At 54.3% G+C, this 25048-nt stretch overlaps 1 protein-coding gene across 1 annotated transcript in view; it reads left to right on the top strand.

Annotated features, from left to right (window-relative positions):
* Positions 1–8829, top strand: part of EXOG (exo/endonuclease G) — a 33911-nt gene extending 25082 nt beyond the window's left edge. Inside the window, exon 6 of the mRNA XM_058657218.1 lies at positions 8293–8829. Within this exon, the coding sequence (XP_058513201.1) occupies positions 8293–8742 (450 nt within the window). The 3' untranslated portion in view covers positions 8743–8829. The remainder of the gene's footprint in view (positions 1–8292) is intronic.
* Positions 8830–25048: the final 16219 nt, after the last annotated feature.

Here is a 25048-nt window from a genome sequence, read left to right as displayed (position 1 = left end):
TTTGTTTCAGTGAGTTGTAATCACTTTACTGAGATGGTTCGTTTTACGGCTCGAATTGCCTCAGACTGGACCAGTGGCAATCTCTTCCCATTTGTCTCCCGCGGCCTTTGGACTCATATAGCTGTCTTCTAAAAGCATTTACAGCTTTCTCTGTCACAGTGTATTCCTGGCTCGTCTTGCCCAGACACTGGTACTACCCGTTTCTCCAAGGGGCCACCCCGTTTCCTTTTAGTGGGGCTTGATATTTCGGAACCAAGATCGGGGTGACGAGTTGATCCTGGAGTGCCTGTTCCGTTCTTTAGCTTGTCAGGCGTGTTCACCACGTTTATTTTTAGCCTGTCATAGTGGGTGGAGAGATTGTGTTGTCTTCAGCGGCTCGCTGTCAGGAGCGTCAGTATTCCTGTGTTTTGAGAAGGGGCTGTGTAGGCTGGGGTGGGCAGGGAAGCAGACCATTAGACTCGGGGTTGGAAGTGGAGTCCGTGTTCCTGGAGAGGCCAACTTTCTCGGAAGCATATCAAAATGGCATATTTTATGCTTATTTCCTTCTCTCTATATCTGTTTTAAAATTTCAGATTATGTTACTTTTTAAAAATGATTTATTTTATTTTTATTACAAAGTCAGATATACAGAGAGGATTAGAGACAGAGAGGAAGATCTTCCGTCCGATGTTTCACTCCCCAAGTGAGCCGCAACGGTAGGTGCTGTGCCGATCCGAAGCCGGGAACCAGGAACCTCTTCCGGGTCTCCTGTGCGGGTGCAGGGTCCCAATGCATTGGGCCGTCCTCGACTGCTTTCCCAGGCCACAAGCAGGGAGCTGGATGGGAAGTGGAGCTGCCGGGATTAGAACCGGTGCCCGTATGGGATCCCAGCATGTTCAAGGCGAGGACTTTAGCCACTAGGCCACGCCACTGGGTCCGCTTATCTATATTTTTATACATTTATATTTTTATTGGAAAGGCAGATATATAGGGAGAAGGAAATACAAAGAGGATCTTCCATCCACTGGTTCATTTCCCAGGCGGTCACAATGGCCCAAGCTGAGCTGATCTGGAGCCAGGAGCCTCTTCTGGGTCTCCCATGTGGGTGCAGGGGCCCAGAACTTTGGGCCATCCTTGACTGCTTTCCCAGGCCACGAGCAGGGAGCTGGATGGGAAGTGGAGCAGCTGGGATATGAACCAGCACCCACATGGGATCCCAACAGATACAAGGTGAGGGCTTAGCCACTAGGCTATCGTGCCAGGCCCTACTTATTTATTTTTAAAGGCTTATTTATTTGGGAGGCACCTTTGAGAGAGGTATGAACTGTGTGATGAACTCCAGAAAGATCAGCAGCAGTCTAAGCTGGGCCTTGCTGTGAGCAGAAGTCTGAACTCCACGCAGGTCTCCCACGTGGGTGGCGGGGCTCCGAGCACTCGGGTCCTCTCGCGCTGCTTTCCCACGTACGTCATTGTTAGTCTCCGAAATGGAAAAATCGAAATTCCTGCCACCCAGTTTTCTTTGTATGCACACACGTACGTGATTACACACCTGCATGAATTTGGGCAAGGAAGACAGACACGAGAGGCATGGCTTGGCAGGTGGATGAGAAAAGTTTGAGGTGGGCGGGTGCTGAGGAGCAGTAAGCTACAGTGTTCGTCCAGGGTTGGACTCCGGCGGTAAAGACCTTGCATGGCAACTGCAAAGCCTGCTGTTCCGCAGCGTGGGGATCCTTGCAGAAGCAGGCAGTTTTAATGAGACCAGTGTGGCTGAGGGATGCCCTGCAGGGAGGCTGCGAGAAGGGCGCGGTGTTGCCCAGTGGTGCCGATCAGGCTGTTCTTCTTAGGGAACAAACTGTTTGAATTGTGCATTCCTGTTCCCCAAGGGGAAGTCTTGCAATTAGGAGGGGCAGGCCAGAATGCTCGGAGAGGGCCTGGTTTCCTAGATCCTGCCACGTACAGTCTGCTGCTTGTTCACAGCCAAACGCTGAGCCTTATTTCAGGAGAATGTACCCAAAGAAAATGGAATATAGATTTGGTTTTTTTTCTGGGCAGTGAAGCATCAGTAAGAGTGCTTCGGGCTCCGCAGCGTGGCCTAGTGGCTAAAGTCCTTGCCTTGAACGTGCTGGGATCCCATATGGGCGCCAGTTCTAATCCCGGCAGCTCCACTTCCCATCCAGCTCCCTGCTTGTGGCCTGGGAAAGCAGTCGAGGATGGCCCAATGCATTGGGACACTGCACCCGCTTGGGAGACCCGGAAGAGGTTCCTGGTTCCCGGCTTCGGATCGGCACAGCACCTACCGTTGCGGCTCACTTGGGGAGTGAATCATCGGACGGAAGATCTTCCTCTCTGTCTCTCCTCCTCTCTGTATATCCGGCTTTCCAATAAAAATGAATAAATCTTAAAAAAAAAAAAATAAGAGTGCTTCAAAAGTTCCTGGAGAAACAGTTAGAAGTTAGGTTTATTTTGGCTAAAACCATTTTTTGAAATTCATGTGCAATTTTTTTCATCACAATCTCCATGATTGTTTTAAAAGACCCTTTGGATATATGGATTTCAAAAAAAAAAAAAACCTTTTTTTTTAATAGATTGATTCATTTTTATTGGAAAGGCAGATTTTTACAAAGAGGGGGACAGATCTTCCAACCGCTGGTTCACTCTCCAAATGGCCACAGTGGCTGGAGCTGAGGTGATCCGAAGCCAGGAGCCAGGAGCTTCTTCCAGGTCTCCCACACGAGTGCGGCATCCTGAGGACTTGGGCCATCCTCCGCTGCCTTCATGGACCACGAACAGGAAGCTGGATCAGAAAGGGAGCCTTCAGGATAGAAATCAGCGCCCACGTGGGATCCTGGCACTTGAAGGTGCCTACAGAACCGGGGTAGTAGCCTTCCCCAGCATTTTATGGCACCAAACTCACCTTCTGATCCCACTTTTGTGTGTGGAGACAGTGAGCAAATGAACTGGCGTTTTCTGACGGCTGTGTCCAGGAGGCAGAATTTAAATAATGAGATGCTCTCTCGGGCCTCACTGAGCCACTTAGCGAACTTTAGGCACTACGGCACCTAAGTGCTGTCCGCCCTTACCGATAAGGAAATGGAGACTTAGAGACGGCAGGTCCAAGCTGCAATAACTAGTAAGGCTCAAAGAGCAGGTCCAGACGGGTTCGCCTAGCTTTTGTGACAATTCCCACTCCTTTCTGGCTGGTGCTTTGAGGCCCTCGGACGTCTGCAGTGAAGAGACAGAAAGGCAGAGTTACAGGAAGGAGACACAGGGAGATCTTCCATCCACCGATTTAATGGCCATAATGGTTGGGGCTGGGCCAGCTAAAGCCAGGGGCCTGGACCTTCATCTCCCCGATAAGTGGCAAGGGTCCAAAGACTTGGGCCATCTTCTGTTACTTTTCCTTGTTGCATTAGCAGGTAGCAGGGTGGAAATGGAGCAGCTGGAATAACCGGCCTCTAGAGGATTTTTTTTTTTTTCATCAAAAGTATCTTGTTTCCTATTAGGAGAAAGCTTTTGTTCGTTTCGTTATTTGCTTTACATGAAAAATAATTTACCGTTTATCTACTTACTGCCCCCTGAGAACTTCAGGTCTGGTGGATGGCGCTCGGGCCACTGAGCTCCGTCCTGCAGCGCAGGGCCCTTTGTGACCAGAGCTGCCCCCAGCGGACGAGCACCTGCCGCACCAACTGGGCTGCCGCGGCTTCGCAGGGGCCACCGTGTCCCCTGGTCCTCCTCTCTTGGCTGCAGTTTCTATTCTTTCGCCTGATTGGTTTGGCTGATAAGGTGTCTGACCAAGGGAATGTAACCAAATCTGCCCGTCTTGATTCCGGAAGGTTCGCATGCGTCATGCTGCGCAGTGGCCATTAGCGGCGCCGTGACCGTGCGGCGCTTCAGAGGGCGCTTTGTGTGGGCATGCGTGGGCATTGTTTCTGGGCCCTGACGCGGGTGGCTGTGGGCACTGGCATGGTGGCGAGTGCTGATGTCCTGGGTGGAGGGCACCTGTCCTGTGAAAGGACCGCCTTGGCGTCCCAGCTGAGCGCTGGCTCGTCACTGTGGCGTGGTTCTAGTCACTTCTGCGAGACTCAGTTCACATGAAACCCTTGAGCCTTGGTTCGGGGTATCATTGGCACCCAACTTGCCTTTTCTGGCAACCTTGTTGCTGACCTGTGGCTGACCCAGTCTTGCCGATTCCGTGTTTCTGGTTCCCTACGCCAGGTGCAGCCTGTCTGAGTAACACCTGCTACTCTGTGGGTCCTCTCCATTTCCTTTAACTGACACATCGCTGTATCTTGATGGCACCTCAGAGGGTGCGCAGTATAATTGTTTCTTCCTGTTCTGTCAGGGAGGAACTAGCAGCAGGTGGGTGAAACCGCAACTTTGTTGCAAACTCCGGGCGTGCATTGCTGAACCGCCCTTCTGCTTCGGTCCAGGAGCAGCTGCTAGGGACATTTTCTGGAAGTCCTCCCACTTCCCCTAAAGTGGAAGGAATTTATTGTGTAGATTGAGTCACAGAGAAGTCAGCCCTAAAAGACGGTAGGATTGGTTTGCGTAAGATTTTATTTATTTGTATGTGAAATGCAGATATTAACAGAGAGGGGAGACAGGAAGATCTTCCATCTGCTGGTTCATCCTTGAATTGGCCGCAGCGGCCACAGCTGAGCTGATCCAAAACCAGGAGCCAGGAGCCTCCTCTAGGTCTCCCACATGTGTGCAGCGACCCAAGGAATGGAGCCATCCTCCGCTACTTTCCCAGGCTATCGGCAGGGAACTGGATGGGAAGTGGAGTGGTTGGGAGATGAAACGGTGCCCATATGTGATGCCAAGGGCACACATTGGAGGATTAACCTTCTGTGCCACTGTGGCTAACCCCAGGATTGCATTTTTTTCTTGAGATTTATTTGTTTTTATTGAAAAGGCAGATTTGCAGAGAGGGGAAGAGACAAGAAGAAAGCTCTTCCATCCACTGGTTCACTCCTCAAATGGTTGCAATAGCTGGAGATGAGCCAATTCGAAGCCAGAAGCCAGGAGCTTCTTCTTGGCCTCCCACATGGATGCAGGATTCCAAGGCTTTGGGCTGTCCTCCATAAGGGATCCTGGCGCCTGCAAGGGGAAGATTAGAGAACTGAGCCATCTGTCAGGCCCCAGTTACTTTTTTTCTTTTTTTTAAATCATCCTTTGTGGGCCCAGCACAGTAGCCTAGTGACTAAATCCTTGCCTTGTGTGCACTGGGACCCCAGGTGGGTGCTGGTTCGTATTCCAACCGCTCCACTTCCCTTCCAACTCCATGTTTGTGGCCTGGGAAAGCAGTAAAAGATGATCTAAATCCTTGGGACCCGGTACCTGCATGGGAGACCTGGAGGAAGCTCCTGGCTCCTGGTTTTGGATTGACTCAGCTCCGGCCATTGCAGCCACCTGGGCAGCGAACCAGCAGATGGAAGATCTTTCTCTCTGTATCCTTTTCTCCCTCTGTAAATCTGCCTTCCCAATAAAAATGTATAAATCATTTTTAAAAAAAAAAAAAATCACTCTTTGTAGGCACCGAGTCAGTGAAGAGGGAGAAATAGCAGCGTGTACTTGTTTCCAAGGCTGGGAACTGTGCTGCAATGATGGGACCAATCCACCAGGTGGCGCCAAGAATGTTCCTGCTGACTCCCTCGTCCTGGTGCCTGGTTCAGCTTCTGCCTGCTTGGGGCTGTTGTTGGTGCCCTGTGTGCATCTCACGACATGTGCCTGCAGCTGCCACTGGCTCCCCTCCTGCGGTGAGCTTAGCTTCCTCAGCAGAGGCACCTGTTGGGTTTACTTTGTAGCTTTTCTGCTCTGTATTTGTGGCAGCAGGAGGCACAAAACATGAGTTACGTGGGTGAATGGGCTTCCATAGGTTCACGTGCTCTGTGTGTTTTGCTTTAAGGAGCATGCTCATTTTCCTAGCTGCATAAATGACTTCCGGGAGCAGCATCTGCAGGCTGTGTATTGCATAGACTTGGCTGTACAATGCACCCGACCAGTCACTTTCATCTCTGTTATTTATTTGAAAGAGTGGCCAAGAGAGGGAGAAGCAGAATAGAAAGATCCGCAATCTGTTGGTTCACTCTCCAAATGCCTGCAGTCCAGGCCGAAGACAGGAGCCCAGATCCTCCTCCAGGTCTCCCACGCGGGTGCAGGGTCCCAAGGCCTTGGGCCATCCTTGACTGTTTTCCCAGGCCACAAGCAGGGAGCTGGATGGGAAGCAGGGCTGCCGGGACATGAACTGGCGCCCATATGGGATCCTGGCATGTTCAAGGCGAGGAGTTTAGCCACTAGGCCACAGCGCCAGGCACTAGCCTGATTTCTGTTCTTGTTGGTGAGCTAACATTTGCTCGGCCCTGCCCGGTCCGCCCCCTTCATAACTAACCCACACATTAACCAATAGTTGGAGCTACTTTGCCCAGCCTTTCCAACCCTCAGGGCTGGACCATGTGATCATCAGTGAGAATTATGACCCAAGTTCCCCCACCTGACCCACCCCCAGACCCAGATCTCATACATGCCAGCAGGTGTTAGGCCAGTGCCCAGCATAGTTTGCCCTTCTGTCTTGGCCTTGTATGAGCTGGGGAACGTTGTGGCCTGGCCCGCCCCACACCCTCTTTTAGGATGCACATTCGGGTACTGCTGCCTTCATGAGCCCAGACCATTGTCGGTTCCTTTACCTGTGAGTGGTGGCAGGTTCCATGGTCACACCTAGCTCAGCCCATCACCACCCCGACTCTTGAGCTAACCAGCAGGACTTGTGTTACCACAGGGCTGGGCCCACACATCCCCTGACAGAATCTGCCCCCAGACCCAGTTCTCTCATGTCATGGTCCTGCCTAATGTGACCCATCTCCTCTACCAGCATTCTGTCAGGTACTGGGGTCTAGCCCTGCTAGGGCCTCCAGCCTTAGCTTTCGCATGGACTGTTGTGTGGTGATCAGCATGGGTCAGTGGTAGCAAGTCGTGCACAGGACTTATGTGTAGGCTGGTGTGTCAATCTGACAGATACAGATCGTCCGGCCTCTCCCCTCCAACCCATCAGGTCTCAGTCCCCTCGCTTACCTTCAAGGAAAGTGACCCTGTCGCTGGGGTCAGATCATCTTTCTTTGTAGTTTTCATCTCTGTCTCCCAGGAAGAAATTCTGCAGTAGCCAAAGCTGTGTCATCCGGGGAGAAAAACCTACTCGTTTAGCAGGGGAGGACCTGGAAGTGGCAATAATACCATGAGGACAGTTTTAGTCCATTTATGTCTTTTTGGTTGAAAGCATTAAGCACATGCATGTTTAGTGGTTGTGTGTGTGTGTGTGTGTGTGTGTGTGTGTGTTTTAAGCAGGTAAGTCTTGCACACCAACTGGAAGCAAATGTAAGACAGGGCTCACTCATGGTGTGCGTTTGTCTCACAACAGAACAGACATGGTGACATTCCTGTTTGGGTGGGATTAGTATTTTTTTTTGGAAGTTTTTCTTTCTTTGAAAAAGCAGAGAGAAACAGACACATATAAAGTGACCCCCTCCCTCCCAGTTCACTCCCCAATGCCCACAGCAGCTGGGGCTGGTCCGGCTACAGTCGGGAGCCAGGAACTCAGTGCAGATTGTCCACGTGGCTGGCAGGGAGTTGAGCTCTTGAGCTGTGTGCCCTCCAGGGCATCTGTTAGCAGGAAACCAGATCAGAAGCAGAGGAGCTAAGCATGGAGCCCAGGCACCCTGATCCAGCGTGCAGCTCACCTGCTGCGTCGGACACCTGTCCGAGGAGAGCATTGTCCTAGAGGGTGTGACCCGAGCCGTTAGACACTTACCCTCCTAATATGGAGCTCCATTTCAATTGATTGTCTTTGGAGTTGAATCTAAGCTCTCTCGGACAGGTGGAATCGCTCTAAGTCTACGGGGCCCAGCTTTGTAGCCTAGTGGCTAAAGTCCTCTCTTGCACAGGCCGGATCCCATATGGGCACTAATTCTAATCCCAGCAGCTCCGGTTCCCACCCAGCTCCCTGCTTGTGGCCTGGGAAAACAGTCGAGGACAGCCCAAAGCCTTGGGACCCTGCACCTGCATGGGAGACATGGAGGAGGATCTGGGCTCCTGGCTTCTGATCAGCTCAGCTCCGGCTATTGCAGCCACCTGGGTAGTGAATCAGTGGGTGAAAGATCTTCCTCTCTGTCTCTCCTGCTCTCTGTATATCTGACTTTCCAATTAAAATAATTAACATCTTTAAAAAAAAGAGAAGAAATGTACCTATAACTCTTCACAGGAAAAGTTTAGAAACTACTACGAAAGTTATCGTGCCTGATACGGCTGTTTTGTTTTTAGGTGATCGGTCAGGACAACGTGGCAGTCCCTTCACACCTGTATAAGGTGATCCTGGCTCGCAGAAACCCAGGGTCTGCTGAGCCCCTAGCCCTGGGGGCCTTCGTGATTCCCAACGAGGCCATTGGCTTTCAGCCCCAGCTGGCGGAGTTCCAGGTGAGCCTGCAGGAGCTGGAGAGGTTGTCGGGATTGGTGTTTTTCCCACATCTGGATAGGGCTGGTGACATTAGGAACATCTGCTCCGTGGACACGTGTAAGCTGCTGGATTTCCGGGAGTTCACCCTGTACCTGAACACAAGGAGGATTGAGGGTGCCCGATCGGTGCCCCGGCTGGAGAAGATTCTGGAACACCTGAAGAACGCCGGGGTTGAGCCTGATGAATACTTCCTGAGCCGCTATAAGAAGAAGCTGGAGGAGCTCACGGCGCAGGAACAGGCCAGAACGCCTTCCTAGTTCCAATCTCAGAACCTCGGACGGGGAGCAGGCACGCTGTGGGCGGCTGATGCGCCTTGATGGCTTCGATGTAAAGAAATGATGGGCTGCCGAATCCAAGACTTAAACACTCTCCCCCAACCCCAAAATGAAAGGGCTATAGCTCTTTTTTTTTTTTTTTTTTTTTTTGATCAGTGTTTCATCTAACTTGGGAGGTGATTATCAAGCCGGCCGTCCCGGCTACAGGATGAAGGCTGATTTTATGTCGCGGTAACAGGAGAGCTGTGTCCACAGATGGCTGCGTCTGTGTCCCTCTGGGCGTCTCAGATGTGAAGGCACTGTTTACAGGGTTCCTGCCTCCACATCAGACGTTGTCTCTGGTTTGTCTGCTCAGCCAAATTGGAAGGCAGTCTGCGGATCCTTTGCTGCCCCGAGAGCTGCGTCGACAGCCTTGGAGATGCCTCGTACAAGTCCTCCGTGTGTTATCCTGCCCACACATGTGCTGTGTCTCTTCTTGTCCCCCTCGCGCGAGCCTGCATAGAAGCACTCGGCAGCTCAGTACCTGCTTAGTGCATTTCTGTGCCCCTGGCCCAGTGCTTTCTAGGTGTGCCATCCCACAGTGACACTCAGATACCGCTGTCTGAGCAAAAGGGGGGCATAGAGAGTTTTGTGTCTCCCCCGAGGTTTACCATTCTGCCGAAGTCACCAGGCAGTGTGAGAAGCGCACAGGGCTAGGAGGAGGCCAGCTGGGGTGGGTTCAGATCTCACCTTGCAGGGTGACTCAGCAGCACGCAGAGACAGGTCTGTGTCCCTGTCAGCATGGTGGCCTCTGCCTTGAAGGCCCTGTAGTTCTTTGGAAGCAGAGCAGGTTCCTGGGGTCACCACCTGGTGCTAGGTCTATGGTCCAAATTGAGGACTCTACCGGAAGAGTCCGTGCCCACAGGATCGCCAGCTTGTGACTTGCTTCCTGGTGGGCCTGCTGTCCCCCACCCCGGGGGTAGTGTAGGACTGGTGGGCTTTGTCCCAAAGGGCTCAGGACAGTTGGCATGCCTGTGGGGAAGGATGGTGGTTTCCCTGAACCCACCTCTGGATTTGTCTCTTGGGGCATAAGAGCTTGTCTGATTGTCACACCAGGTGATGGCAGTCACAGATGGCCCCAGAGCGGTGTGTGCGATGTTTGCGTGACCATTTCCAACAGAAGAGCCCGCACCTTTACGGTCCAAAAAGGATGCTAATGACAGCCTGTGTTCTCTTGTTCTTGGGTGCAGAACAGCGGGGGGTGTGGTCAGCACGCCAGCGCCCGTTGAATCACACTGTTCCCTGTTTGCTCCCGCTGGTGCCTTTCTTCCCAGGATGTGGAGCCAAAATGTCACTGTGACCAAAAAAAAAAAAAAAAAACAAAGAAAAGGTGACAAGAAGCAGGGCCTGCTTGCGTTATTAAGGAGCTCAGAGAGTTGTGGTTAAGTCCTGGGCACCAACCGCCCTGGGAGGTGGGTCCCCCACTGCCTGCCCGGTCCATGGCACCCTGGGGAGGCTCCCAGGCTTTGCTCACTCAGGCCTGTCTACCCTCACAGTGGGCAGTCTGGCTTCACAGTCAGCGAAATGCCTTAGGTTTTTGTTTCCAATGAAAGTTGCCACTTGGTCATTGGGAGACCTACAGAGAAGAACTGGTCACACAGCGTGGTGCCACTGGGTATGTTCAGCAGTGATGGGCCTGTTGTTGGCTCAGCCCTTTAGGGGTCCCCCAGACCAACACAGTGCAAAGACTGGGTAGAGTTTAGGATTTTCCTCTGGATTAGAGCACTTAAGTCCTCAGCGTGTGGCTGCTGGTTATTCCAAACACATCCAAGCTGCCTTTTTTATTCAAAGGCGGAAGAAGGGCCATTATTGTTTTATTATTATTATTATTTTACCTGCCACTGGGAGTTTTAGCTTCTGCATGCTACAAAGCAAACCATTACAGGGCTTTTGGAGGGCATGCATGTGGCCTGGACAGGATTTCTCCAGTTGAAAGAGCAACAGACCACAACAGCTGAGGTTGAGCCAGACCAAAGCCAGGACCCAGGGTTCCATCCGGGTTGCCCAAGTGGCTAGAATGACCCAGGCACTCGGGCCATTCCCTGCTGCCTTCCCAGGAGCTGCAGTGGGAGCAGAGCAGCTGGGGCTGGAACTTGCACTCATAGATGCCAGTATCATCATAAGCGGCAGCTCCACCTGGCGGGCCTCCGTGGACAGTCACGAGCAAGGCCACGGAACGGCCCCCTTGGACAGTCACGAGCTGGGCTTTCTTGACCTTGCAGGAGGGCAGGATTCTGCTGGTCTGGTGCCTCCAGGAGCCTGGCTGGCGACCTGTGCTCGGGTCAGGATAGGGACCCAGCACCCACTGTGCTTTCTGGAGTGGGCCATGGGTGATCATGTTGCACTGGGGCTGGGGGTGGCACCTTGAGTGCCCTGGGGATGGGATGGTGGGCTTGTTGAGGAGCTCACCCACCTGTGTACCTGTTTGGTTTTGGGGGGAACACTGGGGTGAGGACACCTTCCCCCAGAGGCTGTTGCTGGGAGTAGAACCCAAGTGGCACTGGCAGTAGTCGTGGGTGGCTGACCAGGACATCTTCCATCGGACACCCCAGGCCCAGACACACCTTCATGCCAGCCTGGATCTCTGTCAGGCAGAGGTGGCTATGGGGGAGCTTCCCAGGTGGGTGAGTCATACTCCAGCAGGTCCTGATCCACTCAGGAGGCATCCTCTGCCCCCGGGCAGGGCTTTGTGGTGAGACTCTAACTCTTCAGGCACTGCCAAGGGGATGGCTACCCGGGGTAGTCTGCAGCGACGAAAGATCCCACACACACCTCTCGGATGGGTGGCTTCCCATCTTGACTTTCAGAGATCTGAAAGCCCGTGTCCCTCCTCAGGACTTTGGAGTGGCCCCGAGGACTGTCATGTGGCCTTGCTCGTACTCACCGCCTATGAGTACATAAGGGTCACTGCTAATGACGTCACGGATCACAAGCTGGTCAGTCCACCCCTACACACCCCTGCACAGCCTTACACACCCCTCATACCCTGCACAGCCTTACACACACCCCTGCACACACCTCACACCCCTACACACCCCTCATATCCTGCACACCCCTATGCACCCCTGCACACCCCTCACACCTCCCCTCTGGGTGCTGTTCCCTGATGGGGGGAGGGGGATTCCTGCCTCATTTCCATGTTTCTCCTGGACCCTCTAGTTGGCTCTGGGGGAGTTCATGAGGGCTACCTCTCCTTGGGCATGGGACTCAGCTCACGTGTGGCTGTGCCATGTCCACTTTACTGGTCGGCATCACTTGTGCAGACTGGCCATGAGAAATCCAGCGTTAGTCCAACCCTACCTCAGGGACCAATCCTCAAGGCCTCAGAGAACCTGGCAACATCTGATGGGGGGCCCACAGGTCACTTGGGGCAGCTGGGTTGCGCTGGCTGACTGGTCTCCTTCCGGTTCAACATGCCAAGGTGTGAGTGCACATAGCACCTCTAGGGGTCGCCATGGCCCAACATCACAGCAGGTCTTGGGCTGTGACTGCGCCCAGCGTGGGACTTGAGCTTCTGTAAACACAGAAATGCAGCCAGCCGCTCTGGCCCAGGCTGGATGGGGGAGCCGACCTCGTCTCTTCCAGCAAGCCTCGTGCCGGGCTTAATTCCCCTCCCCGTCCCCCCCAGATTTACTGTGGCAAATTTCCAGCCCACAAAATGAGCACATTGCACTGGGTTTCTACAATCTGATTTCTAAGGAGTAACATCAAGCCCTTGCTGTCATCTGCTACACAGTTCCTGTTCAACTTTGCACAGTGTGCCCAAATCTCTTCATCTAGCTTTCCATCAAGATCATCTGTTCTTCTAGTCTCAATAGAGCAGTTGGCTAGGTGAACAAGAAAATATGAACTCCCTAATCGCAGGCTTGGAGAATCTGTTTTTTATTTTTATTGGAAAGTCAGATATACAGAGAGGAGGAGAGACAGAGAGAAAGATCTTCCATCTGCTGACTCACTCCCCAAGTGGTCACAATGTGGCTGGAACTGAGCCGATCCGAAGCCAGGAGCCAGGACCTTCTTCCTGGTCTCCCACACAGGTGCAGGGTCCCAAGGCTTTGGGCCGTTCTTGACTGCTTTCCCAGGCCACAAGCAGGGAGCTGGATGGGAACCTGGGGCCGCCGGGATACAAACTGGTGTCCATATGGGATCCTGGGTCTGTGCAAGGCAAGGATTTTAACTGCTGGGCTACCTTGCCTGGCCTGAAAGTGTTTTAAGCAAGCAACACTGATAGTTCTGACTAATTGGGAACTGCCCAGTTCCTTACCCTGCCTCTGCCTTCTCCCAGCTGAGCATTCCCTTGATCAAGAGTCAGGTGGGTGGCCTGAGCTTCCGAGTGTCTTTGAAGGACTTTCTGCGTCTCTCTTGGGATGGTGGCACCCGTTTCCCTGACAACAGCACCTAGCAAACCTAAGCGGAAGCTTCTCCATCACTCGTGGCCACGACAGGCTGTGCAGTCGCAACCCTGATGCCCTCCTGTAGGGCCCTTCGCCTCCGGATTCCCTTTGCCTGCGTACCACAGCATTCCTGTCTGTAGCAATGCTGAGTGCAGTTGGGGGGCAGACCACACTTCTTAAGATCCTCACTCTTGTCACCATACCATCGAGTTGTGTGGAACTCACGCCGGCTGACTGTTCCAGGTCTTACGGTGACACGCCATCAGACGAATTTCCCCAGCATGCACTTACACAGTTTTGGGAACACGAGTTTGGGCTTTTATGTATGCCCAGCCATCTTAATGTCGTTCCCACCAATCTTCATTGGAGTCCTGAGCTGAGCAGCTGACATGGTCGCCATTCCTCCCAGCTTTGAGATCAGATTGGATGAACAAGTTTTTCGTGTATTAAGGCAAAGCTAGTGGAGATTCCCTTTGGTAATAATATAACTTGGGCCTGACGTGGTAGCCTAGTGGCTTGCACGCGCCCGGGATCCCATATGGATGCCAGCTGCAATCCTGGTGGCCCCCTTCCCATTCACCTCCCTGCTTATGGCCTGGGAAAGCAGTGGAGGGCAGCCCAGGGCCATGGGACCCTGTACCTGCATGGATGACCCAGAGGGGGCTCCTGGCTCCTGGCTTCGGTCTGGGCGCAGCTCCAGCCGTTGCGGCTGCTTGGGAAGTGAATCAATGGATGGAGGATCTTCTTTTCTGTGATTTCTTCTCTCTGTGTATCTGACTTTCCAATAAAAAAATAAATCTTTAAGAAATAGAAAAAAGAACATAAGTCATGTGGCAGCCTGTTTTGCCCTCTTTTTTTTTTTAAAGATTTATTTTATTTTTATTACAAAGTCAGATATACTGAGAGGAGGAGAGATAGAGAGGAAGTGGAGCTGCCGGGATTAGAACCAGTGGCCATATGGGATCAAGGCGAGGACCTTAGCCACTAGGCCACGCTGCCGAGCCCTGTTTTGCCCTCTTAACCTATAAACACCGTGTTCTGACTGTCTTCTGATCGGTGCATTTGTTTACTTGAAGAGCCAACACTTAGTTGGCTACGCGGTGCAGACGCAGGCCTCCATCACAGTGCCCGCGAGTCGCTCTGTTCACAGAGGCTGGGTGGCATGTGTGGATCCTGCCCGCCAGCAGGGCAGCCTTGGCCCACTGACTCCAGCCTTCTGAATTAGTTTCTTCCTCTAGACCAGGTTGAGAAGGATTGGAAGGACTGGCTGAGGGCCGATGGACAAACGTGCTCCTGAGAAATGGCGGCCGGTTCTGGGGAATGGGTGTTGTTAACAGGTGCAGGGTGGGAGGTGGAGTGGTGCGGAGCTGTGGGTCAGCCAGGAAGCAGTTCACTGTCCGCCTCTTCCTGACCCCTCAGATGTTTGAAGTGTGTGGCTACCAGCCCCTGGATCTCAGCAGCACTTTCTGATTTCCAGGCTTCCGGAGCCCACTGTGTGAGCAGGCGCTAAGTATGCACTGGCTGTAACCAGCAAAGACACCCAGACTGCAGCCATAAGTCCTATGGGGGAGAGCCTCACAGGCTGCTTGGGTCAGCCAACTGAGTTGGATTGCCACGTGGGTGGCCTGAGTCCAAGATGCCACCACGTGCTGGGCACTGGTGGGAAGGTGAGGGTCAGGAGATGGTTGTCCGTGTGGAGCAGGGGCTCCCATGTGTTTGGTCCTGGGGAAGCACAACCTGGGTTAGGGCCTCCCGCTTCCCCAGCCGGGATACAGGGATGCCGTCTCTCCATCCCAGGTTACTATAGACACCAGATGAAGTGTCCTGCCAAGTCGACGCCAGGGGTGCTCTCTGCCCACGTGTCTGCTGTGGGTGGGGGCATCCATCAGTGATTGATGATGCTGCTTCTCCCCAGCACCTTTGGGGCACAGTGGGGACCTGCCTGTCTCTTTCACAGGCCACCAGGCCACACTGGAGGCCTCCAGCCTCCCATTGCCATGCCTCTTAGTCACCACCACACTTGGCACTGCAGAGAGAGCCTCTGACCCCTTGCCGGATGGAGAACACCCCATGTGGAGGTGGAAATGGAGCCCCTTCGTTTGGGGGGGGTGTCTAGCCAGACTGGTAGAGCCCAGCACAGGGCAATGACTGTGCCTACAGGAGCCTTCAACTTGGAGGGACCATCATTCCTCTGTCGCCCTTTGCTATGGCCTTGGGGACCCTTACTCCTGTGCCCCGACTGCGGTCAGACCCCACATGTCCCAGACCTAGGTCAGTCTGTCCCTGGGTCTGGCTCTCCTGTGTCCATAGGATTCAACTTTGGCTAAGCAGCATCTCCTAACCCCCAGGTGGTCCCTAGTTAGCGTCTTGACATCTTGACAGCTGTCCATGAAAGTTCCCTGGAGAGAGGTGCAGTGGGGCGTGGGGACGGAGGCTACAGGGGCAGGGTGGCTGATGGCCTCTGAGGAGGTGTGAATGAGGGAGGCGGAGCGGGGCCCCTTGCCGACAGGCCTGTCTCGGCCCTATCTCCCATCTGAGACACCCTCTCCACACCCCACAGCTGATAAGCAGGTGTGAGCCACAGCTGCCTTGTGACAGAGCCTTTGACAGTCACTGGAATGGCAGGGCCCGCTCCGTCCTGGATTCTGACGTCAGCGTCTCCCCCTCGCCCCTCCCCCCCCCCGCCCTCATTTCCTAGCTAGAATCAACAGGCCCGACCTACTGGGCATCACTGAGACTCATTCCGTCCCGGCACAGTGCCTCCCCAGGGCCTGCCCCTTACCACTAAGTACAGTCAGGGACCGGCCGCCCCTCTCCTCCTGTCTCCGGGGCACCAGCTAGCTTCTAGCTGGCCTGCTCAGCTCTAGCTTGGGCCGTATATTCTCTTCTGATGCCTACCATGGATCACCAGAGGCTCAGGGCCATAAGCCCCTTATTACAAGGCTTGGGGGCAGGCAGAAATGTGTGTAGCAGACACTGCTTGAAACAGAGGAAGGCAGTAACAGATAGTGGAGGGTCTTTGTCAAATCCTGAAGCCTAAACCTGAACTAAAGCCACACTTCATGTATGAAAAACTCCACTCTGTGTGCATGTCTGAACACGATTTTGGTGCAGAAAGTGAGAATTGTGCATAGGATAGCCTCACTGTGTGTGTGTAAGGAGTGCTGTGCTGTGTGCTCTCTGTGTGTAAGCAGTGCTGCGCACTGGGTGTAAGGAGTACTTATCTGTGTATGCTTGTTCTGCATTTGTAAGATGTGCAGGTGTACACTCTACATTCATGCATACCCATCACATACCTTTTTTCTCACCCATCTGAGTGAGTTGGTCTTCATGCCTTCTCCCTCTAACTACCTGAGTGTGTAATGGTTTCAAGCAAGACCTTAACCACAGTGCAGTGGGCCATGTCAGAGCTGCAGTGCAGATGGCATCCCCGTACTGGTTGCACCCTCCATACTGGCTGCATGCTCCGTACTGGTTGTGCCAGCCACATCTGCTGCGTGTCATGTCTCTTCTGTTCTGGGGTCATCGCATATGTGGATGGCCAGTCCTTTCAGCCTCCTGCTGCATGTGTCTCGGCAGTGGACAGGCTCGTTGCTCTGTGGAGAGATGCTTCCTTCCTGTAGTGTCTAGCCTCACGTTCTCAGCAGTACTCTTGGGAGGCCCACACTGTCGCCATTTGCATGCTGCCTCTGAGCGCTTGGTGTGCCTGGTGCTTGCCGGGACCCCGTTCTGCACAGGCACCACTCTCCCTTTGTCACTGGTGATAAGTAATTTTGGGGGTTCATCGCCAGGCTCTGAGTTGCTGGATTCTGCCCTGTGGGTCCCTCGCACCTTCCCGGTTAGCTCCTGTGTCCTGGGACTGGCCTCCAGCAGTCTTTGAACATGTCCTTTCCTGACACAACAGGCTGTTGCAGGTGCATGGGCTTGTCCGGTGCCCCAGCCCTGAACATTTCCCCAGGGAGCTCCCCAGTTCCTTTGGATGGAGATCAGGCAGGTGGCTTCTGGTCCCTTGGATGAGGGAGAGGTGCACAGGTGACCCAGATGCAAACATGGGGAGCTAGGGGGCGCTGTGAGATGATGTGGGTGCTGACCTCCTCTCCTGCAGCCCTCGGGTTCTCTGCCTCCTCCCTTCCTGTTCTCTCCCTCCCTCTCTCCCTCCCTCCCTCCCTTCCTTCCTGTCTTCCTCATGACCTTGCTTCCCTCTCCTGGATGGAATTCCCAGCTGTGGGGTCCTCTGTAGCCATCTTCCCCGCTCCGTGAGCGCTATCAGAGGCAGACAGCTATGTGACCTTCGTGTGTGAGCAGCCAGGGGTAGAGATAAGTTACGAGAAAGACTGGCGACAGGGTGATTGGGGAAGACACATTTGGAAGACATCCACCTGGCCGGGCTCCCTCCCTGCCTATGGAAAACACTCGGGCCAAAACCGGGGTGGTGGCTGCCTTCCCATGAGCCTCGCCAGGGCCTTGCCCCTACCCCACCAGGACTGGCAGGAGGAGCCCCCTCTCCCTCTCCATGGGCTTTCTCTGCTGTGCTGATGTCCGGCTGGCAGGCAGCCTTGGTCCTCATCTTGGTGGGTTGGTAACTCAGCTTCCTGGAATGCAAAGTGCGGGACTGGAGGAAGTGTAACCTTTAACCCTCAAGAGTTCGGAACCCAACTGCTGCTTGCAAGGTCTGGCTGAAAGAACTGTTGGGAGGGTGCAGGACGGCCATAGCCAAGGTCTCGTGCCAGGGAGCATCGGGGAACAGTGAGAGCCTAGGGCGGTAGCAGACCTGTGTACCCTGGGCAGAGGTGAGGCTGGCTCACAGCCAGGCTGAGGGGGTGCTGCACTCTCAGCTGGAGACCAGGGTTGCTCCAGGAATGCAAGGACAGGCGCTGGGTTCTGTTGGACTTTCCTGGATGAACGAGACTGTCGTGGTAGCCCAGGCAGGACCCTGCGAGTGGAGCAGCAATACAGCAGTGCTACTCAGACCCCAACCCCTCATTTTTGTATTGAAGTTTAACATCATCGATTTATTGCTACCATGAGCTCAGAGCAAGCATGCAGTTTTATGCCAGAGTAATCAGCACACATTTGCCTTCATCAAATATTCATCTGGCGAGAGCTGCATCTCGGCGGGGTTGGCTGGAGATGTTCAGATCCTGCCACTGTCGAGAGGGGTCCTGTTAAGTGTCTCAGGCACTGCAGTCACCCCCGATGTTTACTGAGGTCGCTGCCTGGTCCTGTAACCTTGTCTCCACCCACACAGTGGATGAACACATGTCGCATTGTGATGTCAGCTCTTCCCTCCCTCATCCTTACAACCTGTGAAGTTGGTGAAATGGTGCCCAAAGTGGGAAAGTTGGTTTAAAAGGTGAGCCTAGGTGCGGCTGTGACATGACTCTTCCCCTCACAGGTTCCAGGTAAGGAGACACACTGGGGCAGGGGACAGCTCTGGTGAATAAGTAGGCAGGTAATGTTACATGTGAAGGGGGCTGGGACTTTGACTTTGTGTTCCTAGCCTAGCCCTCCCAAGTCCTGTGCGGCTGCCCAGTCCACAGAGCTTCATTGAAATTCTTTTTAAACTTTAGATGAAAGATTGATTTATTTCCTTGAAAGTCGGAGTTACAGAGAGAGAGCTTCTGTCCGCTGGCTCGCTCCCCATGTGTCTATAATGGTCAGAGCTATTCTAGTTTGAAGCCAGGAATCAGCAGCTTCTTCCGGGTCTCCTATGTGGCTGCAGGATCCCAGGACTTGAGCCATCTTCCACTGCTTCCTCAGACCACAAGCAGGAAGCTGGATGGGAAGCGCGGCTGCCAGGACATAGACTGGTACTGATGTGGGATGTCTGTGCTACAGGGAGTAGCTGGTTAGGATACAGCGTCTAAGTCCCATTACCTGAATTCTTTGAAGCCAGAGGTGCTTGCCTTCTAGCCAGGATGCTTGAGCCCTCTGCACTGTCCCTCCTCCCCCCCAAGCCCTTCTTTTCTGAATAATCCAAGCAGGAGGAAATCCTTGAAGGGAGTCCCACTGGAGGGACTGTACCTGTCAGCGTACATCCATGGTCAACAGAGGAAGTTAGAAATGACCTGAGCTCCTCCATTAGGACAAGGCTTGTGCTGCCCCGAGCAGATACACCTGGGAGTCCAGGCCTTCTGGGTTCAGGCTGGGTGGATCCTGAATAGAACTTCAGGTGGTTCCCCCTCCCATGGGTCACGGGTTTGCTGGCCAGGTGCTTGGTTGCACCTTGTTGGAGGCCACAGGGCTGGCCCTCCAGGTGACCTGAACTGCCAATGAATGGCTCCTTCCCACTCTCCAGCCGGAGGCCAGAGCAGCCATCTGCATCGGGCACAGTTCTGACACCCCTCGCTCTCTGTTGTCCTCACCTTGGGCCCCCGCACACACACACCACTGCCTTCCCCTGATTCGCTCCCTCACATTCATTCTTAACTCTCATGAATCTTTGGGGGTCTTTGTCCAGTGCCGCCCCGTCTTAGCAGCCACCCAGCCACACTGGGCCAGCGTGCTTGTCATTCTCCAGGTCCGACCATGCAGAGTGGGCCCTGTCCTTAGCACATTAGAATCTTCACACTTCCCGTCCCCTCTGGCTTGGGAATGGTCACCTCAGGTCAACTCCAATGTCACCTCTTCCACCGACGTCTCCCCGACCCCTTCTGCCTGGAAATCCTTGCTCATCGCCCTCTTGCGCCCCACCCCCAGCAGCTTGGTCGCTCTGAAGAGCCCCCATCTGGGTGAGTTTTAGAGTCCTCTGTAACATGACGGGGCTGCATGAGGACAGGGGCTTTGCCTGGCTCTCTCCCCTTGTCACAAACCCAGAATCTCCATGATGCTTGGTGCGTGTTTGTTAAATGAAGGAGGACCCGATGCCACTCTCTCCCAGCCGTGCCCGTGTGGATACTGATCACGCTTGGCGGAGGCAGTGAAGATGGGAGACCCCAAGGCTCTAAGGTTTCCTGTCACCCATCCATCCCTCAGGTGGTCCTGGGTCCCTTGCTTCAGGATCCCTAAGCTCATTTGTTCTTTACACATCCTTCATCCACAGGAGGGAGAGGGTGCTTGGTCAAGGGGCAGGGCTGGCCCAAGGGCAGATGGGTGGCTTTGTGGCAGTCTGCCATCATGGCTGGCTGGTCTTTTCAGCCAGGAGCATGGGGCTTGGGTGCTGGAAGCTTTGCGACTGTGGCCTGGTGGCAGGTAGAGAGGGAGGGTAGCACTGAGGTGATAGGGTAGGCAGGGTGCTAAGAGAGAGCAGGTGGGGTGACTGGGCAGGGCTGCCCATCATCGGGAGGTGACAATGGGTGTGAAGAGTATGCTTAGCGGAAGTGGAGGGCCCGGAAGTAGAGGGCCTGGGAGGCCAGAGCCCCTCCCCCATCTGCCTCTTCCCAGCACTCCAGTCCTGATGTGTTGTTCAGGGCCTCCTGGTCTCCAGCCCCCTTGACTTCTCAAGTTCCCCCCAGGGGCACCCCACCCCCTCCTGCCCTCCCAGTGGCCTGGGTGGGCCCCCGCTGAGCTGATGTACCTTCTCTCATCACCTCCTCCAGGCTGCCCATGGCACCCTGGCACCAGCCCCAGAGCATCAGGCACTGATTTCGTAGCACTCTTACCCCCTCCCTACCTCACTGTTCCCGGAGTCAGGGCACAGGAACTGGAGATGCTTCCCCCAGGAGCGTGGTCCAGCTCCCCCGACCCCCTTGCAAAAACTCAGAGGTCTGTGGGGGCAGGAAGGCTGGCACTGTGAGGCCACGCTGTTCTCTCGGTCTGGCCTGCTGTTACCACCCTCCCCTCTGTCTTTCCAGGTTCTCACTGTCATTTGGTGGACCCCTCAGCCATTCTTTGGGTAAGAAGAGGGAGGCGAGCTCCCTGTTGCCTTGCGTGTTGTACGTCTGGTGTCCTGCAGGCAGTTGGCAGGAGGAAGATGCTAAGGGGGATGGGGGATGGAAGTCGGCCAGCCCTGCTCGTATGCAGCTGTATGCAGCTGTATGCAGCTGTATGCAACTGAAGCTCAGGACTCTAAGGTGGGAGGGAGGAGAGACAAGTCCCACGGGGCTTCGTTGTCAGCACCCTTCCCATACTGGACATGTGCTGAGTACTTACCTGTTAGAGATTATTGTAAAAACCTGCACAGCTTCATGTACAGTCCTCACACTGTGTGATCGACTTCGCAGGCAGGGTGGGGCAGTGGCGTGCAAGAATGCTGGCCGCACTTGCCCGGAGCCACGCAATTTCAAGGGGATGATGTGTATGTGAAAGGGTTTCAGGCAGTGGCAGGCAGTTCCAGGAAGGTAGAAAGTCGCCAGCAGGCACATGAAAGGAGGCTCAGCATCCCTGGTCACCATGGGATGCAGATGAGATTGTGACCTACACACCCAAGGCAGTGGGAGTTCTCATTGTGAAGCAACAAGCTGACAAGTGCTCCAAAAATATTATCTTCTTTTTCTTTTTAAGATTTATTTATTTTATTTTTACAAAGTTACAAAGAGGACCCGGCGCCATAGCCTAGTGGCTAAAGTCCTCGCCTTGAACGCACCGGGATCCCATATGGGCGCCGGTTCTAATCCTGGCAGTTCCACTTCCTATCCAGCTCCTTGCTTGTGGCCTGGGAAAGCAGTCGAGGAAGGCCCAATGCATTGGGACCCTGCACCCACGTGGGAGACCTGGAAGAGGTTGCTGGTTCCCGGCTTCGGATTGGTGCGCACTGGCCGCTGCGGTCACTTGGGGAGTGAATCATCGGACGGAAGATCTTCCTCTCTGTCTCTCCTCTCTGGATATCTGACTTTGTAATAAAAATAAATAAATCTTTAAAAAAAGTTACAAAGAAAGAATGGGAAAGTTGGAGAGAGGCAGAGAGAGAGGCAGTCTTCCATCTGCTGGTCTACCCCTCCCACCCCCCGCAGTGGCCACAATGACTGGTCTAGGCTGAACTGAAGCCAGGAGCCTGGAACTTCTGCTGGGTCTCCTACATAGCTGCTGGATTCTAAGACTTGGGCCATCTCTGCTGCCTTTCCCAGGCATGTCAGTGGGGAACTGGATTGAAAGTAGAGCAGCCAGGACTAACACCAGCACTCAAATGGGATGCTGGAGTTTAGCCTGTTATACTACTGCACCAGCTCCCAAACCGATCTTGACAGTTTCTTCCAAGTTATACCTGCACCACTGCAAGACCCTGAAATTCAGTTCCCAGATACCCAGGAGATAAAAGCATGAACGCACAGTCTTCCTCCTTACAGGGAGAGGGGTCAAGACCCACAGGTCCAGCAGCTCCCGAACGGGAAGCCAGCTGGGACAGGGCACCGACAGGCCTCACGTGCCCAGGGCAGCAGCCAGGCTTGGGAGACCTGAGGGCGATGTTGCTGCCTCATGTGGGACTCCCCAAGCAGGCAGGTCTGTGGGAGCAGAAGCCGAGCTGTGGCTGGGAGCTTTGTGGTGTGAGAGAACGCTTGGTTTTGTGATTACGGTGGCAGCCATGCTGCTTATACAGTTGTCAAAACGCATCCAACTGTGCGCTTGGGAAGGGTACATCTTCCTGTGTATAAATTACACCTTGCAAAACGTGATTTAAAAATAAAAACGGGTGGGCAATTATCTTAGCATTTAAGACAACCATAGCCCACATCTTCCGCCTGATGGAAGATCTGTGTCTCTCTCCTCCTCTCTCTATAACTCTGCCTTTCAAATAAATCTTAAAAAAACAAAACAAACAAACATACAAACAAAAAATCAGGGGGCCAGAGTGTGGCTAAGTTAGTTAAGCTGCTGCCATAGCACCAATATGCCATATGGTTACTGGTTCGAAACTGGGCTGTTCCCCTTCTGATTCAATCCTTGCTTGTGCACCTGGAAAAGCAGCAGCAGGTGGCCCAAGTGTCTGGGCCCCTGCACCAGGGCAAGAGACCCAGCAGCTCCTGGATCCTGGCCTCAGCTTGGTCCAGCCCTGGCTGTTGTAGTTACCTGGGGAGTGAATGGAGCATCTCTCTCCATCTCTATTCTAATTATGCTTTACCAATAAATAAATCTCAAAACAAACAAAAAAAAAACCCAAATCCTGTAAAACAGTCATGAAAGCAGCAGGCTGGGAGGGGCAGAAGAAAGGGGATTGCGCTCAGCCTCACCCGTAGACTTGGAAGAGGGAGGGGAGTGGGGGAAGTGGCCCCTGGGGAGCAAAGGAACAGGTGCTGATCCATGCTGTGCCCGAGTCTTGCGAGCTTGACCTATGAGAGCAGAGGGCACTGCTAAGGGTACTGTTGGGTTGAAGTCAGTGGTGGCTCAGCTTGTCTACCTGTTTGGATGTAGGGGTGCAGGGGGGGCCCGTGGGCCAAGTCAGGGCAGAGATAGAGGAGAGGCCTGGCCCTGTGGGCTCTGGGAGTGGGCTGTGTGCACACTGGGTATTCTATTGTTCCACGATTTATTGACCTGATTGGCTTTTGTCGCTTCCTGTCTAGGGCAAAGACTATGACATGCAGGATACAGGAGGCCAACTACCTCTGTAGAACCGGCCTCTCCTCTTGGGCACGCCCTCCTTGCCTTCTGCTACTCAGGTCCCCAGCTTTGGCCTGCTGGAGAAGGGGGTGCCCCTAGGAAGGGGAAATGTCCAAGAAGAGATGACTTCAAGGGGAGCTATGAGGACAGGCTCAGCTCGGAGAAGCCACACACACTCCCCACTGGTCAGCACCACCGAGGCCAGCACAGAGCCAGACAGCAGGACAGGACGTACTGCCAACGGGACAGCCCACATCCTGGGCAGGGGGCTCTGCCGTCACCACACACGCCTGTCTGGAATCTGAGCTGGCCTGGCTGTCTGCAGAGGCCGGGATGACAGGACCCTTCTCGCTGGCAGCAGGTGCCTGGCAGCTGCCAGGGATGCCAGCCCCGTGAGCTGGCACAGGAGGAAGTGCTTCACAGGGTGCTCATTCCACGTGCTGGGCTCAGGCTGGCCTGGCTCTGACCCCACCGTCTGGGCCCCCAGAGTCCCTCTGGGAGGGAGCCCCCCAGGAAGAGCCCAGCAGCTGCCAGTCTGAGTCATTTCTGAACCATTGGACACTCCCTGCTGGATTGCCCTCTGGCTTGTCTGCCTGCCTCTGACCCCGAGGCAGGAATCCTGGAGTTCTCTCCTGGACCGTGGGCCAGGAGTGGCCCCATTGTCGTCTCTGACACCATTGCTGACAGCCTACTCTGCGCACGTGTAGACAGGCTGTCCAATGACCCAAGTCTGAACATGGATGAGCTGGGAGGTCAGGAGAGGCATCAGTGCAGGGCAGAGTCCTGTGATACCCCCAACACCTGTTCCTGCAAGGTATGCTCAAAGTGCTGGGACCCAGGGCAGGGCAGCCTGAGATTCAGCCAGACGGGGAAGGGGCCATGTGGCTCTTTCTGCATCTCTGTGGACACACCTTGCCCTGCTCTGGGTTAGCAAGCCCCTTTTACCTCACCATGGTTGCCTCTGTGCTCTCTCTCCCCTGACCTGGGCATGGAGGCTGGTGGAGGAGGCAGAGCTGCCAACACTGCCACGGTCCCAGGGTGAGAGCTGACGTTTGCCCAGCAGTGTTTCTGTCTCTCTGCCAAGGGCCGAGACCTCTGGGCAGCATGCCTTCTCTGTGACACAGGAGCTGGCATCTGTCACTCACAGTCATGGGCTGCGGGACCCCAGCCTACCCCTGGCATGACCCTGGGACAGCTGCAGTATTGCACCAAGCCCTAAGGCCTTGCTGTCAGCCTCCCCCTCCCCCACACCTGCCTCCACATGAGCCTACCCGTACCCCAGCCCTTCAGGGAAGACTCCACACAAGGGCCTGAGAACTACAGGCCCCACCTGGGCTTAGAAACCCAGATCCCAAATCGAGGCAGTGGCTATTGTCACTGGA

This window comes from Ochotona princeps, chromosome 30 (assembly GCF_030435755.1).
Source record: "Ochotona princeps isolate mOchPri1 chromosome 30, mOchPri1.hap1, whole genome shotgun sequence".
Lineage (NCBI taxonomy): Eukaryota > Metazoa > Chordata > Mammalia > Lagomorpha > Ochotonidae > Ochotona > Ochotona princeps.
The sequence above is the reverse complement of the archived record's forward strand: the minus strand, read 5'-3'. Positions and strand labels throughout refer to the sequence as shown.